We start from the raw sequence: 26074 nt of genomic DNA on the forward strand, positions 1-26074 counted from the left end.
ATAGCACGTGGGAGGTTCACGCTATTCCAACCAGTTCCCCTCCCTCTGAACAGGCGCCCTTAACGACCAGAGGAGGAACCACATTAGCAACCAGGATATTGCATGTTTTTGGTGAAGGGGTTCCTATATGAAGGAACCCCCCCGGGAGGCACGGGGAGAACATGCAAACTCCACACAGAAAGGCCCTTTGACGACCCCACCCGGGTCGGTGGGCACTCGAGGACATGCGGACGGGCACGCATTCCTTCAGCGTTCGCAGCGTCCCAGGTGGGAATCGAACCCAGGACCTTCGAGCTGTGAGACGACAGCTTACCACTGCACCACCGTACCCCCCCGAGCCCACGCACACTTTGCTCAGAAATGTCACGTTTTCACTGCTTCACATGAACTGCTGCTTGGCCAGTTTCTCCTTTCTCCTTCCCGGGTCTCCAAACCTACTCCTTTGTGTGGTGGCCTTCCTGGTGTCGCCCTGGTTTGCTCAAACTAGGCTTGCCGTGACAGTCGGCGTTATCGGTATTACACAGCGATGACTTGCCCCACCGACACGTCCGTGGGAACGTTTCCCACACCGTGACAAGCCGAGCTCACTCACTCACACACGTGGATTTTCCTACAAAATTACCTTTTCATTCCTACAGATGAGTAGGGGTGGGAATCGTGGAGTAACTCACAATACGATATGGTCACGATACTTGGCCCTCGATAACGATATTATCACGATACAGCGATTCTGCGATAATCGATATATTGGAAGAAATTTAACCTATGATACATCACGATATCTGTGTAACTGAAGAGAAAAAAATACCCCTAAAAGGCAAGAAGCAGGTATTATGTATTTATTAGCAGAATTGACATGAACTCTCTCAGAGTTCACTCACTCACTCATAACATTTTCGATACCACGGAGGAAAAGTGACAGTCTTTTTATTATTATTATTAAAACAAGAAAACCTATATAACCTACCTACCTATATCATTTCTAAAAGTAGATATTAATGATCAAACATTTCCATTCATGTAGCCTACAGTATTTATGTTTTTGTTTCAACTACAAAAATAAATAAACGTCAACTTGAAACTATGTTTCAACTACCACACACAGCATAATATTTAGCCTGTTTATTAAAAAAAAAAAAAAAAAAAAATTAAATAAACATATCGATACTTGGTGCCAGTGTATCGATAACGTATCGCAAGTGGAAATATCGCGATACTGTGAGTATCGATATTTTGTCCCACCCCTCAATCAACGACAAGTGGATGAGGAAGCCAAGTGAAAAGGCACGAGTGGCTGTCTGTCCTTGTTCTAATACAGCACACATCATCGAGTGCCATGTGTTTATTCTTTCTTCTCTTATTTCAATGTACTTATTCAATCTGTACACTGTTACGTGACGAGCCTTCTCTTCTCCCTCTGTCTCAGATGTACAGTCAGCAGCCGGACCAGTACGAGGCGCCAGACAAGGACTTCATGATCGTGGCTCTGGATCTGTTGAGCGGCCTGGCTGAGGGACTGGGGGGCCACGTGGACACGCTGGTGGCTCGCAGTAACATCATGACCCTGCTCTTCCAGTGCATGCAGGTGGGGAGAGATGTATGTGTGTGTGTGTGTCTGTGGGATTCAACGTTAAGGTGGTATTCACTTTTTCCCAACCGCATTCTACTTTACTCAATGGTTCAGCAGGCAAAAGAAAAAAAACGGTTTCTACCTTTGGTTTAAGTTTTATTATTACTATCAAAAGTATATCAACGGGTCATAATATATAGCAGCATACAGTGTTTCCCCTAGAAAAAATGTCAGGCCTGGAGGGATTTCGAAACGTACCTCGACCGCAACGGTGGGGCCCTCGCTGGCGACGCTAAACTTTTAGCTAACCCGTTCGCATCTATGTTTGCAATGGCATCCCAAGTATCATCATACTATTATGGGATGCGATGCGAACAGTTGTATTATGGGATGTGCGTTTCCCAGGTAACAACATTTTGGAACAGCGCTGCACGCTGGCGCAATGCTCCTAAAAGCAAAATGCTTATTGTTTTGAATGATTTGGCATCTTCTATCACTGTCAACACCAGTAGTAATATTATGCCATAAAGGTTTATTGAGATTTTGGGGAGAGCAGGGATTTTTTTTTTTTTTTTTTTTTTTTTTTTTTGCACTTTTCTTCCTGGCCTGGTGGGCCCACCAGGCCTGTAGAATGGTAGGGGAAACACCGAGCAAAATAAAGGAGAAGAAAGTAAATGGTTTTGATGGATCCTTATTTTTGCATAGCTGGTGTGTGTTCACATCTCTCTCTTTCTCTCTAGGATACAATGCCTGAAGTCAGGCAGAGCTCTTTTGCTCTACTAGGTGACCTGACGAAGGCCTGCTTCCCTCATGTTAAACCTTGCATTGGTAACTATCACACTGTATGTGTGTGTGAGACACACTCACACACACACACACACACACACACACACACACACACACACACACACACACACACACACACAGATAGAGATAGATAGATACATACATACATAGTACAGACAGACAGCCAATGTCTCTGTCATCTACATTTTCATATGTCTGACATGATATTTTCTGTGTGTGTTCCAGCTGAGTTCATGCCAATCTTGGGTACAAACCTGAACCCAGAGTTCATCTCTGTGTGCAACAATGCTACCTGGGCCATAGGAGAGATCTGTATGCAGATGGGTGAGTTGCTTTTTTTCTGTGATGGTGTGCAGTGTGTGTTCAGTTGAATATTAGATTTAGTTACTGATATATGTGGGCGTCCGGGGTAGTGCAGCAGTAGATTCCCTGCCTACCAAAACGAGGTTTGCAGGTTTGAGCCCCTGTGTTACCCTCCGGTTTGGTCGGGCGTCCATACAGCCTCAGTTGGCCATGTCTACGGGCGGGAAGCTGGATTAAGGGTGTGTGTCCTGGTCACAGTGCTAGTGCCCCCTCTGGTCGGTCGGGGCACCTGTTTGGGGAGGAGGGGAACTGGGGAGAATAGTGTGATCCTCCCACGCGCTACATCCTGCTGGTGAAACTCCTCGGCTGGCGACTGCACATGTATCAGAGGAAGCATGGTGCTAGTCTACAACTCTCCCCAAATCGGCAGAGGGAGTGGAGCAATGCCCGGGACAGCAGGGCGCATTTGGCCAAGTACAATTGGGGAGAAAATGGGAAATCCGAACTAGGGTTGTCAAAAGTATCGATAGTATCGAAAAAATCAATAAAAAAAATGTGAAACGGATACAATACTCATTTGCAACAGGTATCGATAGTATCGATAAGTATCAATACTAACATTTTGAAACTGATACAATACTAATTTGCAACAGTATCAATATCAGCAGTACCTTCTCTTAATGAAAAATCAACATACTACTGATTTCTCCCTCCCTGTCATTGGTGGGTATCTGTTGCTTCAACAAGCTCAAAGTATTCTGATAGGCTGATGACTAGAGCAGGTGTAATCTGCTTTGTAAGTGCAAAGTTTTTAGTGAGTTTGATCAGGCCTAGATTATGGAGAAGTGTGCATCTGTCCATCCATCTGTCTTTGTTTATTTTTTATGCCTCTTGATGTGTTGTTGTTGCGTGGTATCGAAAATGGTATAGAGTATCGATATTTTCCTAGGTATCTGTATCGAAGCAGAAATTGTAGTATCGTGACATCCCTAATCCGAACAAACTTCGTTCATTTTTTTACCGGTATGTTTTCTGCTCTCTCAGGAGTGGAGATGCAGCCGTATGTAGCGATGGTTCTCAACCAACTGGTTGAGATCATTAACCGACCCAATACCCCCAAGACTCTGCTGGAGAACACAGGTATTACACGCACACACACCTTGTTTCTATTCACCTCATTATTTGCCCATATAAGGACGCTTCTGCATTACGTTGAATGCCGACCGGGTACAGCCGTCGGCTCCTCGCAGTAGTTAACGCTATGAACATGTAACTGAAGTTGGCCGCGGTGTAGCTTCTGAATGTTGCCAAACGTCATTCATAGTGATGTTTTGTTTAAAATTGGCCGCCAACTAACGCTCCCCCCCCCCCACACACACACACACACACACATAATTTGGTACAGGCAGTGAGAAATGAGTGCAGGTTCCAGCAGAGACGATTCAATACAGAGACGGTGCAACTTTCAGTCACTTCCTCTATCTGTGTCATGTAGCTTTCGCCACTGCCACGCCCCCTTAGGAGACTATCGGCAGCCGCAGGTCCTGAGTATATAGAGAGCCGCAGGAACGAGTCCGGAAATCATCGATGCTAACACTCCTGGTTCTTCACTGTTTTCGCCTATGGGAGTTTTGAATGGGTTTTTGGCGCGATGCTTCTAATAATCTCTCGGGGCAACGCTGGCTTAATCAAACGCGAACCAGTGTTTAGTAACATCATCTTCACACACGAGGACCACTTTTACGAGTTTTGAAGCTTTTACGTGCCGTTAAAAGGACGGCTAGCTAGCAAACGGCTAAATGAGACTACACTGTTGAGTCGATGGAGATATATACGTCAATAACGTCATCACTTCAAAGGACGAACACGGAAATGATCTTTCCCTCACCTGGTTCAGCCCCGTTCAGCCCGGGGTAATCAGTGCACACATCAACAACAGTCCAGGTTGAGTGCTGACGTGACGGGGAAGCCTATGCGACACTGTGTGTAGTTCTGGATTAGCTTAGCACGAGCTTTTTACTTCTAGGGCTCGCATTTACGCTTCAAAACTCATGAAAGTGGTCCTCATGTGTGAAGATTATCCGGCTGAGCACTGGTTCGCATTTGATTAAGCTTGCGTTGCCCAGAGACCTTATTTGAAGCATCGCGGCAAAAACCCATTCAAAAATCCCATAGACAGAAACAGTGAAGAACCAGGAAGTCCGGGACTTCCGTGTTCTGACTACAAAAATATGTCATCCCTGGGGCTCTCTATTGTAGTCAATGGGAGAAGTGAACGTGATATCAGATTATGATTATTCTTTTGACCCATAATAATCAAAGTAAATATTGTGCCCATTTTCTGCAAGCCACATATCTTCTGAACGTTCTGACAATAAAATGTCAGAATGTTTGTTCGAGACCTGTCCCCGTCTCAAGGTGCGTTCACACCGACCTATTAAAGTTTTTCGCTGGCGTCGAGTTTACATACAAAGTCAATGCAAACGAGCGATTGAGAGTATATTCGCCTGGGAGAAAAATCGGCAGAGAGAGCAGAGAGAGCGGCAGAGACAGAGCGATAGGGAGAAAATATGCTCGTCGCCCGAGATGAAATATTCCAACTCAAGCGAAAATACGCTGGCATCAGTCGCTCGCCGCTCAACGCTGATTGGCTGCCGTGTGAGAGCGAGTCAAGGATCACTCTGACTTGGAACAAACCGCTGGTTTATTGTGTGGCAACAAACCACATTGACAGGCTGACAGCTGACATGAAGTGAAGTCTGTACTACCGGTATGGAGCTCGCATTAGGAGCACGCTGATAGGCTTTAGCTTGTAAACAATGACGGTGGCTCGTAGTGGACAAACATCATAACATTGCGTAACGTTATATCCCCCACATGTCCGTCATTACAAGCGATTCCAAAGGGTTGACTTGAGCGACAGAGCGAAAAATAAATATCTCTGTGTGAACGCACCTTCAGCAACACTCACAGTCTTCCGAGATTTCCCAACAGGAGCTCACGTTAGCAGGGAGCGATTAGCTAAAGATATATGTTAAGTTTGTTGATGTAGTAGCTAAATCTGTGGTTGGATTTTTTTTAAGTGATATCGTAGTTAGAACTACATTGAGCTAACATGGGGCAGCTTTGTGTTTATACCTGTGCGTGTGGAGATTTGGGAACTCACAATCTCTAGCTCAAGTTGGCTTGCTAGGCCAGCACAACACTTCAAAGGGAGAGGTGACCTCACCACGCCCATTTAGGAGACGGCCAGAGTACCTTGCTATTGGCTGAGCCTGGAATGCACCATCTCTATATTGAACGGTCTCTGGTTCCAGTCAAAGAGGATCGTAGCTCATTAGAGTGTCAGCTGGCCCAGGCAGTGTGTCAGTGTCACATGATCCTGTTTGCACACAGCACACACCTCTTCTAACAGCAGCTTCTGTCTTCCTGCAGCCATCACTATTGGTCGGCTGGGCTACGTGTGTCCTCAGGAGGTCGCTCCCATGCTGCCGCAGTTCATCAGACCTTGGTGAGAGCCTTTGATTATTTTCTTTCTTGCTTTCTTGCTTTCTTTCTTCTTGCTTTCTTTCTTTTTTCCAGCCCTGGAAGAGAGTTCCCCATTTATTTTCTCCATAGACATTTTGAAAAATCCTTATATAACGAGTTTTAAGGCTGGAACCAAAGCCAGATGAAATGCTGATTGCTTAATAATTGTGCCCGGCAGGTGTACGTCTCTGCGGAATATCCGAGACAACGAGGAGAAAGACTCCGCCTTCCGTGGGATCTGTATGATGATTGGTGTGAACCCCGGGGGCGTGGTGCAGGTGAGAGATCCATTTTACATTTGCTTTGACACGTTATGCACTTAGATGATGCTTTTCACCATTTATAATGAGCAGGCAATGGTTCCGTGACAATTTTACTGGAGACATGACTATTATATGGGGTTTGGTTATGGGGGCAGTCTCTCTGTAACCACTGGCGCCTCCTCAAAAATCATTCCTTCTCGCTCTCTGTCTCTTCAGGACTTCATCTTCTTCTGTGACGCGGTGGCTTCCTGGGTGAACCCTAAAGACGACCTGAGAGACATGTTCTACAAGGTGAGCGGGTGCTGGGACAAAAGAACCCAACTTTTGTCCCGGCAAACTGGTCACTTCCCAGTTTTTTTTCCCTCCCCTCCTCTTTTTAAATAGAATGAAATGTGCCATTTTTTTTATTCACTATCAAATCCTCATGCATTTCCATGACTCCCTCCTCTGCTGCATGAGTGACTGAGGTGTAATGATCTGAGCACATGAGTGACTGAGGTGTAATGATCTGAGCACATTAGTGACTGAGGTGTAATGATCTGAGCAGTCTCATGAGTGACTGAGGTGTAATGATCTGAGCAGTCTCATGAGTGACTGAGGTGTAATGATCTGAGCAGTCATGAGTGACTGAGGTGTAATGATCTGAGCAGTCTTCATGAGTGACTGAGGTGTAATGATCTGAGCAGTATCATGAGTGACTGAGGTGTAATGATCTGAGCAGTATCATGAGTGACTGAGGTGTAATGATCTGAGCAGTCTTCTTGTTACTGAGGTGTAATGATCTGAGCACATTAGTGACTGAGGTGTAATGATCTGAGCAGTATCATGAGTGACTGAGGTGTAATGATCTGAGCAGTATCATGAGTGACTGAGGTGTAATGATCTGAGCAGTCATGAGTGACTGAGGTGTAATGATCTGAGCAGTATCATGAGTGACTGAGGTGTAATGATCTGAGCAGTATCATGAGTGACTGAGGTGTAATGATCTGAGCAGTCTTCTTGTTACTGAGGTGTAATGATCTGAGCAGTATCATGAGTGACTGAGGTGTAATGATCTGAGCAGTATCATGAGTGACTGAGGTGTAATGATCTGAGCAGTATCATGAGTGACTGAGGTGTAATGATCTGAGCAGTCTTCTTGTTACTGAGGTGTAATGATCTGAGCAGTATCATGAGTGACTGAGGTGTAATGATCTGAGCAGTATCATGAGTGACTGAGGTGTAATGATCTGAGCAGTCTCATGAGTGACTGAGGTGTAATGATCTGAGCAGTCTCATGAGTGACTGAGGTGTAATGATCTGAGCAGTATCATGAGTGACTGAGGTGTAATGATCTGAGCAGTCTCATGAGTGACTGAGGTGTAATGATCTGAGCAGTCTCATGAGTGACTGAGGTGTAATGATCTGAGCAGTCTCATGAGTGACTGAGGTGTAATGATCTGAGCAGTCTTCTTGTTGATTAGTGCATCATTGTGAGCGTGGCAAACATTAGAAGAGATCAAAAGCGGCTGCACTTTGATAAAGAGTCTCAGTTTGTCCAAAACTGCCAAAGGAATCAAAACGGGAGCAATGCTGCACAGCAGTGGTTCCTAAACTGGGGTATGCATGCCGTAGCCCTAGGGGTATATGGAGGTACTACAGGGGGTACTTAGCCTGGTAAACCAGTCTTTGCAGTGGGCGGAAGTTGGGTGGGTGTACTTGCCTTGACAGCAACTCCTTCAGCCAATCAGCGTTAGATCCAGTCAAACCCAAATCCACTCGGGAGAACGGCAAAAACATATCTTCCGTCCAAAAACCGCAGCAGACACTCCATTTCTTATTTTGTAATGTTATATTCTTCAAAAGGTGGGTTATCATTGCATCCTATGCTATAGTTTTCTCTTGCCGTTTTCTAAGCAAAATGTTGTAGTCGGGGAAAGGGGCTACTTGGATTCCGAAAATCAGGGAGAGGGGGTACTGAAGAACCACTGCTACACAGTAATCCAAGCAATAGTTCTGTTCACCTAATGGATTTCAAGGCTTTTGGGGTTTTATCTATGGCAATGAGATAAACATGTCTACATGCAACATCTCTTCTTGGTGATATATCTTAGTAATTGCAATGATATTTTAGGCTATAAGTATTAGACTGACATTTTTGAACCAGCCTTTATTTCCTCATACAGTCCACTTTGTGCTCTTGTCAGAGAGAGCCACTATTTGAGAGCCAGACTTTATTGGAGGTTTTACGGTAGAGCAGAAAAGAACCAACTGGGGAATTGTTAAAGTAAGACTTTGCTTTCACTTTTGTTTTCAACCAGCTTTGTATCATTACAATGTGGGTAGTCTATTCAAATGAACCATGTTTATAGCTGTTTTATAGCTCGTTAAGGCTCTCCATCTGACTGTCCGTGGAGGCGGGCATACAAAAGTGAGTAAATACAGTGTGTAGTCAGAACAACAGCCATGCAACCAATAACATCACTGGTTCACGGAAGAGCAGAAGATCCTGAAGCTGCGCCCCAGAGACAGAGAGAACATCAAAAAGTCTCTGGCCTGACTTGACCATAAAAGGTTGAGAACCCTGAGGATTAACTTCTCTGTTGTGCCTCCACCCCCCCACCCCCCCCCCCACCCCCCTCCTCTTCCAGATCCTGCATGGTTTTAAGGAGCAGGTCGGGGAGGAGAACTGGCAGCAGTTCTCGGAGCAGTTCCCTCCACTGCTGAAGGAAAGACTGGCAGCCTGCTATGGTGTTTAGAGCCTCTACACCCACCCCAGAGGTAGTCTCACCCCCGGCAGAGCCTGGTTCTTCCCACACACATTTTATAAAAAAAATATACCGTAAATCCTCTAATAGTGACCGGGGCCTTTATTTACTGAGCAGCAGAGAGCCCCGGGCCTTTGTTGGAGGCAGGCCTATATTAGAGTAGAGGCCTTTATTTATTCATATTAAACTCTCATGGACATACTCCTTTAATTTCCTGACTTTTCATGCACAATATTGCAGAAAACCAAACACAAAGCAAATAAATTAACTTCACAGTTACGATAAGTTGTCTTAATAACGATCAGATCAGTAAACTGGAATACCACAGGTATTAGCAAAATATAACATACCCGGTAAATGTGCCCGATGTCACATAAAAAACAAAACAAATGCCAGACTGGCCAGTTTTCAGCACAGTCAATAAGAATCAGATTCAGCTTCACAGTGACCTCACAGTGAAAATACGCCCTGTGGCAAAGAAACAAATCAAAGAGGCCTGTATTGGAGGTAGTGTTAATTTTGTCGGCTATTTTTTTATTTAGTTTTAGTCTTAGTCTCGTGTTAAATGTCCTTGTTAGTCTTTATCATATTTAGTCAACCACATCCTGTTTTTATTTAGTCAGGTTTTAGTCGACTAAAAGTTTGAGCATTTTAGTCTCAGCTTAGTCAAATAAAACCATAAGTACCGTAAATTCCGGACTATAAGCCGCAGCTTTTTTCCCGTTTTTTGGCCTTTTTTGGCCCCTGCGGCTTATATAACGGTGCGGCTTATCTATGGATTTTTTCCAAAAAAAAAAAAAAAATCTCTTTTTTAGCACTCTTTCTAACTATAAATCCACTTCTGTTTTAATTTCCTCTCTTGCCCTCTTTTAACAACATAACATAACATAACATAACACAACACAGGTAAGCAGAAAGAAAAAGACGAAGCAATCACGCCATGAATGAGGAAATGACTCACCTGCTGGAGGCTGGAGATACACGGCTTGGGCTAAACTTTTACTCCGTGAAACACTATCGATTAAGTCCGACATCGCTCAGAGGTTTTGAGCAGCTTGAAAACAAGTTTGAAAACGTGCAGAAGTCCATCCACTCACTCACTAAAGAAACTAAGGCAACCGTGAACAGAGTTTATAATGCGGAAAAGCGCATCAGCGCACTGGAGGACAAAAACAACACAGTGAGTCCGAAAATGGATAAAATGCAAAATCGAAACCCTGCACACGCAGGTTGATGACTTAATCAGCAGGAGTAAAAGAAATAACATTCGCCTGATCAATGTAAAAGAGGGAGCTGAGATTGGTGACATGGACGCTTTCGTGGCAAAATCCTGTGTTACATCCTGGACCTGAAGGAAGGCGAGAAACCACCAGAGGTGGACAGGGCACACCGGGCGCCTCGGCCACGTCCAGACCCCGGCCTGCCACCGAGGGCCATCTTCATCTGCCTACTCCGCTGGCCCGACCGTCAACTCATCCTCCAGGCTGCGGGGAAGAAGCCCCTCACCTGGGAGGGTACGCGCTTTTTCGTCCGGCAGGACCTCTCCGCGTTGGTGCAACAGAAACGCGCAACATACAACAGCATCATCGAGTCAATGGATATCGCTTTGGCGTACTGTACCCAGCGAGACTCGTCATAACCATTGATGGACAGCGGCGGAACAAGAGCTCAAAGTGAAACTGCCGAATATCTTTTGAGTTGGACTGGTCAATAGTACTGTGAGTAACTAAAATAAAAAAATAAAAAACGGAATTCTCTCTTCTTTAGCACTCTTTCTAACTATAAATCCACTTCTGTTTTAATTTCCTCTCTTGCCCTCTTTTCACCACACCGCGGACACTGTGTGCACTGTAAAAAAAACAAAAAATACCATTAAAACACCCGCGGCTTATAGTCCGGTGCGGCTTATATAAGAAAAAAATAGTCAACTTTGAAGGTGCGGCTTATAGACCGGTGCGCCTTATAGTCCGGAATTTACGGTATTTTAGTCTAGTCTAACGAAAACTGTTGAATCTGCTGATGCGCTTGCACTAGTAATGGTAATGCTAGCTAATGCTGACTCTGCCCACCCGGGCCAGTGTCGGCGTGCGCCGGTAGCAACAATCATATTATTTAGTCAACCTCATCCTCTTTTTGTTTAGTCAAGTTTTAGTCAACTAAACGTTTGAGTGTTTTAGTCTCGTCTTAGTCAATGAAACTAAAAGTCTGAACATTTTAGTCTCGTCTTAGTCTTGTGGAAAAAGGTAGTCGACTAACATTTTTTGTCATAGTTTTCGTCGACGAAATTAACACTAATTGGAGGCAGGCCTTTATTTGTCCGTGCAGCCCGTGCCCCCGGCCATTATTAGAGTAGAGGCCTTTAATGGAATAGAGGCCACTATTAGAGGATTTACGGTAATTGTGTAAAATTGGCCCTCAGATCAGAGATACTATTTTCTGCATTTAGAAGCAAACTTATTTCTGTCTTACTCTCCCCCTTTTTGTCCGTCCTACCAGGTTGAGCCAGCAGGAGGAGGGTGAACGGGAAACTCATCCATCTGTGTATTGCACTGCCCTGATCTGGGGGGGAGACTGAGGGACGGCTCCCCCCGACGGACGGCCCCCCACAACCCTATGTGTTTGTCCATAGCGGGAGGGCAGGCGGGTGGGAGGGAGGGACAGGGGGGACACCTCTAGATTAAAACTAGGCAGGGACCCGACACAGAAAAACTAACCGGTAGGGACAGATAGCGAGAGGGACAGAGGGACAGACCTGGATGGGATAGACAGGTTGGGAAAGAGAGGGGACAGAGAGACGCAGGGACAGAGAGCAGTGTTAGAGAAGTCTAGGGAAAGAAGGGAGGAATATGAATTTAACGAGGCAGGGAAAGAGACAGATATAGAAAGGTCAGTTACTTGGCTGGGAGGACAAGGACTGTTAAGCTTTTAATGGGATTATAAAACTAAAGAGTAACTGATAGCTTGACTGACACAGACACACATACACACACTTGCACATGCAGTACATGGGACTGACTGTGGGGTGGCACTGTTATTTAGACTATTGAGGCCTACTAATTTATAAGTAGTTAGGGACAGATAGACAGGTGTCTAAACTCTTTTCATTTCTGGGTAGATCGTATCTTTATTTTTCCGGGGAATAAGATTCGATATGAATCGCTTCATCCGCAATCACTGAATTCTAGGTAACTGTAAGATAATCGGGCTATCCGCGTCTGCGTTTCCTACCTTCATTTGGAGTGCTGCTTCACAGAGCTGTCCATCTATCAGTCACATTTTCTACCTGATCAATGAAAAAGCAGAAGGAAAAAAATCGTGTCTTTCCTCTTGGCTTCACAGAAACCATTCCTCTAGGAAGGGAGGATTAGGGCTACGCACAGGAGATATCTAAAAAAAAAAATCACATCCATAGTTGTCTCCTTGAGGTTTTGTGTGTATTTGTGTGTGCGTGCATGTGCAATTGTTTGTATTATCCTTACTTCAGCATTCTGTGTTAACAGTGTGTGAACTATGTATTGTTTTGATATGGTACAGAGCTAAAACTTGACTCCCACCGCAATGTCCTTTGCACCTGTTAACTGTGACCAAGTGTGTGTGTGTGTCCGTGTGTGTGTCTACGTGTGTGTCTACGTCTACATTCGTACTGATATCCATTTGATGCCATATTGATATCTTAAGTGAACAGTGATTGGCAATGTCATTGTGATCTTTATAACGTTTTAAGAAATGGTCCATCAGTTTTTTTTTCTTTGCTGCTACTGATGATTTTTGTTTCCATAGTGAACTTAAATTCGCACAATTAACGCAAAAAAGAATATTTGAATCGATTTATTTCCAGTGACTGTTAAGTTTGTTTTTGCACTTTTTCTTTTTTAATTTTTTTGTATGGACTCTTTTTTTTTTAAACCTCACCCATATAATATGTCTTCTTGACCCTAATGTCAGTGTTTGTCATAATGTGTTGCACTGTGAAATTAAGTGTCTTTGACTGGCAAAAATATCCCAATACTAAATGGCAAATAAAAACAACTTTGTGAAACTGCGACTAATCCGCACTTTTACAATGACTAACCTTGCCATATTGCTGAGGTGTGCGTGTGCGCGTGTTGTGAGAGGATTTGCATGCGAGTAGGTGTGCATGAGTACTTGCATGTTGTGGATAGTTCGATGGCGTTCATACGTGCACATTACGGGTGCAGAAGACTTTCTGTTCAGAAGGGTTTGTAGCTTGCCCTGGTCCACTTTGTGTGCATGTTCTTGTCTGTTTCCTACTGTGTGTGTGTGTGTGTGTCTGTGTGTGTGTTTGTGCGTGCACTGTAATGATGTATGTTTGACCTATATTTCACAAAGTAATAATATGATTGCCCTTTACACACCAACACACCACCTCAACTCACAACATTAGGAGAGCACAATAGAAAAGAAAAGCTAGGGCACTGCCAAAGAGCAATAGCAACTGGAATTTAAAAACAGACATTCAATACATAGATAAGCTGCTATTTTCTTATTTCCTCGGTCCATCATGATATGTAAGGCAGCCTAGGGGATATGCTTGTGATTCAGGATTGAATAAGATTTTGCAAGCCAAATTGCTGATAGGGATCTCTACCCCCCCCCCCCCCCCCATTGATACTCTGCTGGCGTATATCAGCCTGTGTAGACAAAGAGACGAACAAATGTTGACAACTCATTTTGACCAAGACTGTGACCACGGAGATGATAATCAACACGAATCAAATCAAATAGAAGACAATCTGCAGTCCCATTCTAGTTCTATTTCCATATTTCCACAGTCTCTAGTTCACTCTTTTTGTGAGAGAAAATGTTTTCGGTTGCCTGGTCATTTTTGTGTTTTTTATTTGTGTTAACTCATGTTTGAGTTTCATGAGAAGCTGTCGTGAGTTTTTCTATCTGAAGCATCGGTGTACTTTTTCTATAGGTGAAACTGTAGTACAGCCTGTTATTGATTAATGAATGCAATGAAATGAGGGAGGGAGGGGAGTGGCAGTAGCTCGTTGAATGGGTTATATAGGGAAGAAAAGAGGGATGAATGGAGAAGCAATTAATTTTTTTTAAGTTATGTTTATATAATAAAGAGCATGATTTGACATTGATGCATTTTGGCAGAACGACTTGTTTTTCTGTGGATTACTCCAGTTTCAATCAGATTCTCCTTTTTCCAGAGTGGGAACGGAAATCAAATGCTTTGAGTCTGTTATTGATACCAGCTGGACTGTGGATTCTTGAAATAAATGCTTGAGCAGAAACTGCGGTGTGCTCAGAGTGAGGTCCCCACAGGCAATGAAACTTAACCACTGTGAACATGACAGAGAAATAGACCCTGCTCACATGTGGGCTAAGTCCCATCACTATGGGAGACAATCGAGATCCCTTCCCCCATCCGTGTCATCTAAGACTTGAGATTTGCAGTCTACTGGTAACATCTGTAATATGATTAAACCCTGTGTGTGTGTGTCTTCTTCCAGGTTCTGCAGGTGGTTCTCTCTCTCTTCCAGCCATGGGAAATCCCTGGCAATGTGATTGAGTCCAGAATGTTCCAAAATCACCTTACCGGGAATCCCCACAGACAGACAAACCAGCACACTGGTGTGTGTGTGTGTGTGTGTGTGTGTGTTTGAGAGGAGGGGAGTCATCAATGCCATGACAACAACAGATGGTAGACAGGCCTCTCCACAGCGCAGCTCTCTTGTGTCCATCAGCTGATGGAGAGTCCACAATGGCAGAAACTATTAAGAGTAATAACAGCAAATCACCTCAGTCCACTGGAGACTCTTTCCATGAGATGACTGTCAGCAGAGTAAAGTGTTGCTTAAATTTCATTTGACTCAGGTATAAGTAAAACATAAAATAATAGCGGACTAACTGAAGTAGTATTGAGCTACTTTCATTTGAAAAATCATTCTGAAATCACTCCAAATTGAGCAAATCACAAATATTTTGAAGCTCATATCAAGTCTAACCTTGCAAGCCAGCTGGATTCTCAAGTCAGATCAAGTAACATCTTGTACTATACTCTGTATAGGCTAATATGTACTATGTCTAGGCGGCTATATGTCTAAACATAAAAATGGCAAAAAAAAAAAAAAAAAAAACGAGAAAAAGAATAGGCTACCAAACTCAACAGACCTTTAAAAATACACAGAACAATAGCTGCAGTCCAAAAGTGTACTACAGTAAGTATTAGCCTACAGATAGAGTGGTTGTGACTGGCTGGCTCCTGCATCTGATGTAAATCAGTGAATCAGTTTCTTTTTTATTTTATTTTTTATTTTGACAGTGAAGAGGCTCGTCAGCTTACCTTACTGAAGCAGACTGTGCAAGATCACCAGTCAAGCTGTGGATATTTAGGACACGCAAATGAAAACCAAGACTGTTATATCATTGTTTTGCGTACTCACAAGCCTCCGCTGGTCCTTTTTTGCAGCTCTGAGAAATTGAGAAAGATTCCCTTTGTAAGCCTTTTGTATGTGTGTCTGAAATACCCGCTTTCATGCGTGCAATCAGTCCACGCTGCCAGGAAAGGGGATTCCTTTTCAGTAACGTCAAAGGCATGGATCCTCCCATTTTCAAAAAGTGTGTGTGTGTGTTTGAGAGAGAGAGAGAGATGGTCTCCATAGTTACTGAGGCCACACAAACAATGTGTTACAGCAGGAAGTCTGCCAGAAATCTCCACACAACCCACCACACAGTGATCTGATCCATCTCAAACCCCTCATTATAGGCTTATGTTACAATATGCATGCTCCTGTCTTCCCTACCATCATATTACTTGTTTAAAGATACCCTGAAGCTTGCTGCCTTGTGTGTGTCTCCAAACGCTCAGTTTAGGAAAATCCCTCACTCCCCTGACACTGCCTCCATCCTAAATATATCCCTTTATCATCCCTCACTTCAGACTGAGGAGGGGGAACTGAGTCACCGACACACAGTCTTGTCTGTTTCATCATCATTACATTGTCTGTTTTTGCAGATTTTGTTACGTCTCTTATCAGGCTCAGGAAGTAACTGATTAGATGTCATTCGGTTACTGTAATCAGGATTCAAAAAAGGTAACTGTAATCTCTTATAGTTACAGAAAAAATTTAATTAAGATTACATTTAGTAAAAATCTGGATTACTAGCACGATTACAATTCAAAATAGATTTATTGTATTCTCTATTTGTGTATTTATCCAAGTGGCTGTGCACTGTAAATATTGACTCTTCTTATTTTCTACTTTATCATCATAAAGTAATATCATTATGGTGCAAAATGTAAACAAAAAAAAACCTAAAACCTTGGAGAAAAAACGCTTGAAAAAACACACACACGGCTCTTAAAAAGGACAAGTGCACCCACAAAATAAATGGTTAGAAACCAGATAATATCAGTGCACTGTAATCCAAAAAATTGAAATATTATTATTGTATTATGAGAAACAGATATGATGCCAGATAGATTAGCCGCCTGCTGTACCAAACAGATAAGGTCTGAAGTGTGTATTACACAGCTGTTTTTTGGAAAAATATCCTGGGGAGCATGCCCCCAAACTCCAGTAGTCAAATGCAGGAAATCTGTTCAAAAGTAATCCAAACGCAACAGAAAGTAACCAGTTACATTACTTTTATATTGTGATACTTGGATTACGTTACTGATTACAATTTTTAACGGGGTAATTAGTAATTGTATCGGATTACATTTTTAAAGTAACCCTCCCAACCCTGGTCTCTATTGTTAGCATCAAGCGAGGATCCGATGACAAAAGGAACTGCGTGCGATACAAACTGGCTTTCGTTTGGGGAGAGAAAAATCGAGGTCACAGGAGTCAGAGATAATATCTTAAGGGGTAGTTCACATTTTTTAAAGTCTAGCCCTATTTGTTACTTAAAAATTATAATGTTGATTGGTAGAGTTCTTTCTCATCACAGCCTATCCTGTTCCTCATAGTAGCTCTGGAAGGTTGGTAAAAAAACAAATGCAAGGTCAATGAGGTCACGCTCCTGTATGTACAAGCTGATTGAGGCTCACTGAAATTTACTTTGAACTCTACTAATCAACATCATCATTGGTAAGTAACAAATAGGGCTAGACTTTAAAAAATGTGGACTATCCCTTTTTTAATGGTGTGCATGTCTCTGTGTTATAGCTCTCCCTACTCCTGTGAAGTTATCCTTCATTTATCCCCTTGGGGAAATTCATCCTCTGCATTTGACCCATCCTCTACTAGGAACCTTCCTAGAACTAGGAGCAGTGGGGCAGCCCCTGTGCAGCGCCCGGGGACCAACTCCAGTTCTTTTGTCAGGGGCACTGACAGGAGTATTAACCCTAACATACATGTCTTTTCTTTGATGGTGGGAGGAAACCGGAGCACCCGGAGAAAACCCACACGGTTACCTCATGTACAGGCTCTTCCTGTTTGTGTCCTTATTTGGCCTATTTTTTCCTGTTCCGACAGCTATTTTGTTGTCGGCATTAATCTGTTGCACGAAGGGGACAGAGTTTTCCTACCTCCGTCTTTATGAGGAAATGGCTCTTCCTAGTGGCCAGCAAGGACAAGTATTATTTTGAATGGGGCACATTTTCAAGGACAGGCAGACCTTTGATAAGGATCAAAGTTCAAACTGTTCAGATTCAACTCTAACACTCTACCCTGCCTTTTGTCTTATTACATAGAAGAGGACACAGCCTGTTTACCAGAATCACAGAGAAAGGCTTCAATCAAAACCTTAATGTGTGGTCTTGAAAACATAATAAATACTCATTCTACTTTGGTATTTTCATTGTACCACATGCATTTTGAAAGTTTGAAACTTTATTTCACAGTGTGAGAAGTTTCCACCATGCACATTGGAGAGACAATTCCTCGAAAAGCTACATAAAGTAGACTAGATAAACAGTTATTTCTAGGCTGTCACCTCGAGTCAAACTATCTTTCAGGTAGGCTATATTTAACTGAAATCATTCTGACAAATACACACTGAACCATGAGAAGCACTGAGGAGAGCCACATTTTATACCTCGGCCTCTGTATTTACGTTTGATGCTTAACTAGTGCAGCGCCCGTTCCCCCTCCCCCTATTCACACATCGTGCTCTCCCAGTCTTCTCCCAGCAGCGCACCCGCCAAGTTTGAAGTCGTTCGGACAAACAGCTCTCAAGATATGTGAAAGCCGTGTTCTGATTGGTCGAATTGCACAAAATTCGAGACTGCACTTCCTCTGCAGAGACTGCACACCCGCCAAGTTTGAAGTTGAACGGACAAACGGTTCTCGAGATAAACCATTTTTTGTGTTGCCAGTAGGTGGCACTAATGACTACACGTTTGTCCAAATTGCACAAAATTCAACATTGCACTTTCTCCGGTCCCCAGCAGCGCACCCGCCACGTTTGAAGTCGATCGGACGAACAGTGCTCAAGATATGTGAAAGCCGTGTTCCGATTGGTTGAATTGCACAAAATTCGGCACTGCCCTCTGTCAGGTTTCCAACAGAGCATCCCCGCACACGCCGAGTTTGAAGTTGATCGGACGAACGGTTCTCGAGATAAACCGCTTTTTGTGTTGCCAGTAGGTGGCGCTGTGACTATTTAATTGTGCGTCCGAATTGCACAAAATTTAAAAAGCAAGAGATAACTAGTGCATGACTCAAATTCTTAGCAGCTGATTTGAAATTGAAATAATCTGAAACTATTAACAAACAAAAAAAGTCTATGTACAGTCCAAAATCAGAAACAATTGCTAATAATATCAGTAGCATCATTGCTCACATAGTGTAGACCTACAGAAACAGGAGTGTGTAGAGGCTGTTACAGACGGCCACTACTCATGGCTCTGAAATAATTATGACTTAATAAAGAGAAATACTGTGACTAGGCACCACTTCTTTCAGAGTCTCTCAATAGATCCTCCCAATGTGGCATGGGATTATTGACACATCCACAAAAATGTCTTTAGACATAAAGTACGCTTCCGGAGAATCCAAAATCCATTTCTTTCAATGTATTTTTACACAGAACAGGACTTAGGAATGTTACTCTACTCGCCTCTTTCCTCTTCGCTCTTTTCTTCTCCCTGCAATATGAAAGATGTCAGCATGTCTTTCAGTCGAAATCCAGTGAAGTATAGAGAATTACACCATAAGATCCCGTTCTTCTCCATTCTCCTCAGTTCTTATGCTTTTAACGTCTGTGTTTTCTCCTTTCGGACAGTTTCTTCCTCTTCTCATCAAAAGTTGCTGAAGATCTCTTGTTTCTTGCTCCAGTCCATAGGGGGCGCTCTCTTCTTGCTGCGCTGGACCTTCTCTCTGGCCTCGGCAGCTGTGGGACTCAGACGCAGGCCGCTGTCCAGGAAGGGGTCTGACGCACGCCTCTCGTCCTCATCAGGGACCTACAACACACGCAAACACACATTTTCATGGGAACACTCGCAAACTCTCATTTCCTCTTCCAATCATGACCCCACACCCACACACACACACACACACACACACACACACACACACGATCTCACGAGTGTGAGGCAGTAACTTAGTTACAATAACAGTTACTGTAATTTGATTACTTTTCCCAGTAACTAGTAATGTAAGGGATTACAATTTCCCAAAAAATAATTATACTGTATTACAGTTACTAATCTAAGTAACTTCAAGTTACTGCATTACTCTCTCCAGCCCTGGCAATTTTGCTCAAGACTGCTCCTCACACACACCTCCTCCCTCACCTGGATGCTCATGTCCGAGCTGCTGAACTCTGACTGGGTGGTGGAACTTCTGGACGACTGGGACGCCGAACTCCCGTTGGCCCGTGACTTTGGGCACCCGTTTGTGATGGGCGAATCTGTCAGCGTGACGTTGATGATGGGCGAATCTGTCAGCGTGATGTTGATGATGGGCAGGTCCATGGCAGGCGAGAGATTGGTGGTGGGAGACGGGGTGGACGGGGCGCTCTCTGTGATCAACTCGTCCACATAGACCTCTGTGTGAAAAGCAGTGAACGGAGACAGCATGAAACATTCTGGAGAAAGAGTAGAGAGAGATTATTGTGTCTTTATCAGGGTTGAACACATTTATGAATTGAATTGAGAAATGCATGGTTCCAATTCCAATTCACTTTGCTGGAGTTGCAATTGGAATCTCGGCCGGCTCTAAGGAAACAGAATTGGAATTGAATTGGAATTCCATTACATAGAGTACCGCAGGGATGATGTATTTTTGTAGGCTTACCCAGAAGTCCCTGCACTTCCTGGTTCTTACGTGTAAAAGTGAATGGGATTTTTGTATGGGGAATTTTGGTGAAATGTATGAAATAAGGTCTGTGGTTAACAAAAGTCTATGAAACAGCAAAGTTTGTGTTCAGAAAGATAATCTTGTGGTCCTCATTTGTGAAGATTAGCTTGCTCAACACAAACTTTGCTGTTTCATAGACGTTTGTTTTATTTAATGCATTTAACAGAAATTCCCATACAAAAATCCCATTGACTTTTACACGTAAGCTCTTACGTGTAACGGAAGTGGTAACGTCCAGGTCTTCCGCACTCATTCCTACGTTACTCTATTCCATTTCTAAGAGTTTGTCTTGACTTGCAAAACATTATAAATGAAACATGTATCAAATAAAAGACAGTTAAACAAATGACATAATGCAATTGTAATTCATGCATTATGATTAGGCTACATGTTATCAATCAAATACCACCTAACATTTTATGATATTCATGATTGATAACTAGAAATATCGCGCACTTCGCGTGCTCATAGCTTCGCGTCGCGTGCTTTGCATGCTCATTTGTAGCAAGTGTGCGTGGCACCCCTCCGCCTTATTATAGTAGTGAGATATGACACTAACCTGAGATATGTGAAAGTTTAAAAAAGGTTTCTGTTTCCTGTAGGCTTTTTCAAATTCAAATTCCTCAGTTGAATTGGAATTGATGAGTTCATTCGTGAATTGAACCCAGCCCTGGTTTGTGTGTGTGTGTGTGTGTGTGTCTTATTTGACCTTTGACATGGCTGCTGGTGGGCGTGACCCCCAGTTTCTGGAAGAGCTCGTCGGTCTCCTGGTCGACCACTAGGAGGCGCGTTTCCTCCCCTCCTGCTCTTATGAATGCCACCACCTCTGAGTGCCTCAGGCTATCGATGTTCATTCCATTCACCTGAGAGAGTGAGAGAGGGAGGGAGGGGCAGAGAGTGTGAGAGAAGAATGGAGTCGGCAGAGGAAACAGAGCCAGGCGGCGGAGGAGCAGAGAAAGGGAGAAAGGAAGATAGGCAACATGGGAGACGGCGCAGATTAGGAAGTGGCAATGACACAACGTGACCAGCAGGAGGCGTGTGTTTTCGCCTCGTGAACATAGTGTAGTATGCTCATGAACAAAAAACATAAGGATCTGTGATTTGAGTGGAATTGATTTGCATGAGCTCCCTTCCTGTCTGCCTCCTTCCTCTACACTCCTAACTGCATACTTCACACAGAGGGAAATGTATACGGAAACACCCATACTCATGCAAGTACACACACCTGCAACACACACACACACACACACACGCACACACACACACACACACACACACAAAAGAGCCACACAAACAGGACACCAGCTCCTCCTCTACTACACCTCCATTCAAGACTACCCCTTGTTGGGTGTCCGGGTAGTGTAGTGGTAGATTCCCTGCCTCCCAACATGAGGATTGCAGGTTCGTATCCACGTGTTACCTCCGGCTTGGTCGGGCCTACATACAGGCACGCACGATTGGCTGTGCCTGAGGGTGGGAAGCCGGATTGGGGGTATGTGTCCTGGTCGCTGCACTAGCACCTCGTCTGGTCGGTCGGGGGGCCTGGTCGGGGTGGAAGGGAACTGGTGGGAATAACGTGATCCTCCCACGTGCTATGTCCTACCGGTGAAGCTCCCCCTGTCAGGTGAACAGAAGTGGCTGGCAACTGCGCATGTGTCAGAGGAAGCATGGTGCTAGTCTCGGCTCTTCCCAGATCGGCAGAGGGTGGAGCAGCGACCGGGGCAGCCAATAGGGCAGCTTAGGGATAAATTGGCCAAAGTATAATTGGGGAGAAAATGGGGGGAAATCAGAAAAAAATAAAACAGACTACCCCTTGTCGTCTTTTCGCCCTTCCACCTCTAAACAGAATCTGTCCGTCTCCCACCCACTCTAAGCCTGAGTCCAGCTAATCTGCTCTGATCCACTCATACCTCAAATCAGTGGGCAGACCTGATTCATTTGGGGGATGGTGGCATTGTTTTTCCTAATATTAATTAAAATGTAGGTGGCAAGGGTCACCCCACTCCCCATTAAATAATTAATTAATTAATTGCAATTTAATTAATAAACTGATTGCATTTACATAGCACTTTTCTAAATACTCATACTTCACATAATGGGGGGACTCAACTGATCCACCAGCGATGTGCAGCTCCCACTTGCGTGATGCACGGCAGCCAGTTTGCGCCAGAACGCTCACCACACATCAGCTCTCACGGTGGAGAGCTGAGGACTGAATGTGCCAATTAGATAGTGAGGGATGATTAGGTGATGGAAGGAAGACCTGTTTGGGAATTTAGCCAGGGCATCGGGGTTACACCCCTACTCTTGCGAAGAGGGTCTTTACTAACCAGGACAAAATCCCTGTCCTGCTCTGGGGCATTGTGGGGCATTATTCATGAGACCAGAGGGAAGAGCACCTCCTACTGGTCCACCAACACCACTTCCAGTACCATGGTCTCCCATCCAAGGATTAACCAGTCAGCCCTGCTTAACTCCCCCAGCAAGCCAGTGATGTAATGCAGGATCCAGGCTGTGCAGGCTGCTGTGTGTGTGTGTGTGTGTGTGTGTGTGTGTGTGTGTGTGTGTGTGTGTGTGTGTGTGTGTGTGTGTGTGTGTGTGTGTGTGAGAGAGAGTGTGTGCGTGTGTGTGTGTGAGAGAGTGTGTGTGTGTGTGTGTGTGTGTGTGTGTGTGTGTGTGTGTGTGTGTGTGTGTGTGTGTGTGTGTGTGAGTGCGTGCGTGCGTGCGTGCGTGCCTGCGTGCGTGCGTATACACGTGCACATGTACCTCCACCAGTCTATCTCCGTGCCTGATGTCTGCACTCTCAGCAGGTGAGCCGGGGTCCACAGAGCGTACAAACTGCCCTCCCCGCGTCTTGTCGCTGTGCAGGTTGAAGCCGTAGCCGCGGTCTCCCTTCAGCAGGTGGCACAGCCGGGGGAGGAGCGCCACCTCTGGCAGCTCTGGTGACGGCCCCGCCGGCAACTGTGGAGGAGAAAGTAAGACCACAGCAAATGTCAGAGATCATCATTTTGGGACCAAAGAGAGAAGATGGCACTCAAAAAGTGTCTGTAATACTGGAGCCAATCTCTCACGTGGAGGATTTTGAAATCAATCCCCCATCCAGAGTACAGGGCTGAATTGAACTAAGAATGCAAAGTAAAATCCAGCTCTGAATAAACAGAATTGTTATTCAATTGGAATGACCGCAAACACAATTAAATCACATTACATGCCTTGCTAAACATATCAGACATGTAATGTTTTAGTACTAGATAGCCAGATTTTATTATGAAACTACAGTATGTGTGGTGCAATGTCTGTATATTTAATGTACTGTATGTCTAAGACCAAGGACCACAACGGAAATTACGTTTTTATCTACTTTTTGTGTTATCCTTGATGCCTTTTTTTTTTAAATTGCATATACATTTAATGTATGGCACTTTTTTTAAACGGATCATCAAAATTAAAAAAAGAAAAAAAAAGAAAAAAAAATATTTAAAGCAATACAATACAGTTAAATAAAATACATTTGATCATAACGTGCATGGGTTATGATGATTACATGTTATTCATCAGATACCACCTGAAAGGTACTGTTAACATGAAGTGATATTGAGTATGAAATCTCAGATATGTGCTAAAAAAACGACCCAAAAACAATTCCAATTCAACAGTTCCTTCATGAATGACCCCGATCCTGCCAGAGAATGAAACGTATCTATAAATGTGAATGTAACAGGAAGGCGAGGATACTGGTCTAACTCTATATTGAGAGGATGTCTGGAAGCCAAGCAGAAGAAAGTGTCTGGGGGGGGGGGGGGGGGGGGGGTAAGCCGGCGGGCGGTCTCAGAGCTGAGCGTTCCGAGTGGGCTAATTGGATTGGCTAAGAGACATTATTAAGACAGACCCTGAGCCTGACGACCAATGATGAGAGACAACACATTGCGTGACTCGCTCCTCTCTCTCGCCTGACCTGACCTGAGCAGGAACATGCTGGCTGTGTAACCAGTCCGTCATATTAACGCCCATTACTTTGACTTCCTGGAAAACAGGAGTATCTTTCATGGTGACATCATCATGCTGCACACACATTCAATTGGTTTAATCTTTTAATTTGAATTCTCACCCCATTATGTCCCACCACAACACACTATTTCAACAGGAAATGAGTCAGGAAGTAAAGCTGCCCTTTGCGTCGGGTCCTTCAGGCGTCCCAGGGTAATGACTATGTAGTTTCATAGTATGCAACTGTATGTAGTTGATGTAGTTAGATCACCAGGACGCATACAGTAGAGAGCCAGGTGAAGATCACCTGAGGGCCGACAGATCTGTCTGTTCTTATTGCTCCATCAACAAAGACTGTTGGCACACACAACACTGCAAAAAGTGAAATCTTATCAAGTGAAACATTTCTTAAAACAAGGTTGAATTGACCAAAAGCAAAATGATCTGTCAATGGAATGACAATGTCAATGCAAATAGATATTTTCACTGGATAAGATTTCACTTTTGGCAGTGTACACACACACTAGAGCGAGTTAGAGTGGATGGAGAGTGAGTTTCCACAGTTTAGTGTGTGTGTGTGTGTGTGTGTGTGTGTGTGTGTGTGTGTGTGTGTGTGTGTGTGTGTGTGTGTGTGTGTGTGTGTGTGAGAGAGCCAGACAGACAGTGGCTGTACGCTTGTGGCTGTGACTGAGGTGGTCCCTGTCTGTCTGCCACAGTGCGAGCCGTGGCCATGGAACAGAACGCCTTGGCAACAGCATGTCATGGTGACAGCAGGTCAAGTTGCTGTGACCATGGGTCACCATGTCCCCCTACTGGGTCTGAACATCTCTATTTATGCTCCTGGGCTCTTTTACTCACTGTCATATTAGCCAAAATCAATTGACACACACACGCGCGCACACACAGTTGCACACACACACAAACACACACACACACACACACACACACACACCAGAGATAGGGACTTGGACTTGAGACTTGGACTTGCGTTGCATTTAAGACACACACACAGTGAGTTGAGACTTGACTTGAGACTCGACTCAGACTCAAGATTTGGGACTTGTGAACAATCTTTTTTTCAAAGGGTGGTGCATTAACATTAAGGAAATTGTATTACTGTAATAATAATAATAATAATAATGAACTAATCAATGCTGATACTGTATACACTAATAAAGGAGCAATGATACATGCTTTGCATTCCTTAGTTTGACCTATGCAGTGAACTTCTAAGTAAACCGCATGGCATGCAGTGATAGAACGCTCATAAGAGACTTGACTTGGACTTGCCCCTCAAAGACTTTTTTTGCTGTAATTTTTTTATTATTATTAATAGAGTCAAACATAACAATTTACATTACAATTAGAGAAAAAACTAGAAACGTACACAAATCAGAAAATTACAATTCAAGACACACATGTGACCATTGCAGAGTATATGCATTCAACACCCCCTTAAGACCCCTCCAAGACCTCTTCAAGACCTCAACGCCACTTTGGTCAGAACAGCGATAGGGGGTGTAAGTCACAAGCTTAATCACAATACAATATTATACAGATTCTCTGGACATTTGCTAATATCACAAC

General features: G+C 43.9%; 2 protein-coding genes across 2 annotated transcripts in view; one reads left to right on the top strand and one right to left on the bottom strand.

Moving 5' to 3' along the window:
• Window positions 1–11851, top strand: part of tnpo2b (transportin 2b) — a 26672-nt gene extending 14821 nt beyond the window's left edge. Inside the window, exons 16-24 of the mRNA XM_083656292.1 lie at window positions 1427–1585; window positions 2311–2398; window positions 2603–2701; window positions 3725–3820; window positions 6116–6191; window positions 6387–6486; window positions 6688–6762; window positions 9102–9231; window positions 11715–11851. Of these exons, the coding sequence (XP_083512418.1) occupies window positions 1427–1585; window positions 2311–2398; window positions 2603–2701; window positions 3725–3820; window positions 6116–6191; window positions 6387–6486; window positions 6688–6762; window positions 9102–9209 (801 nt within the window). The 3' untranslated portion in view covers window positions 9210–9231; window positions 11715–11851. The remainder of the gene's footprint in view (window positions 1–1426; window positions 1586–2310; window positions 2399–2602; window positions 2702–3724; window positions 3821–6115; window positions 6192–6386; window positions 6487–6687; window positions 6763–9101; window positions 9232–11714) is intronic.
• Window positions 11852–19264: 7413 nt separating this feature from the next.
• The window catches only part of LOC310793838 (Na(+)/H(+) exchange regulatory cofactor NHE-RF2-like), a 28442-nt gene continuing 21632 nt past the window's right edge, over window positions 19265–26074 (bottom strand). Inside the window, exons 3-6 of the mRNA XM_083655733.1 lie at window positions 23267–23461; window positions 21210–21363; window positions 19936–20189; window positions 19265–19602 (exon numbers count right to left, since the gene is read on the bottom strand). Coding sequence (XP_083511859.1) covers window positions 19441–19602; window positions 19936–20189; window positions 21210–21363; window positions 23267–23461 — 765 coding nt within the window. The 3' untranslated portion in view covers window positions 19265–19440. The remainder of the gene's footprint in view (window positions 19603–19935; window positions 20190–21209; window positions 21364–23266; window positions 23462–26074) is intronic.

Source organism: Poromitra crassiceps (assembly GCF_964638095.1).
Source record: "Poromitra crassiceps genome assembly, chromosome: 19".
NCBI lineage: Eukaryota > Metazoa > Chordata > Actinopteri > Beryciformes > Melamphaidae > Poromitra > Poromitra crassiceps.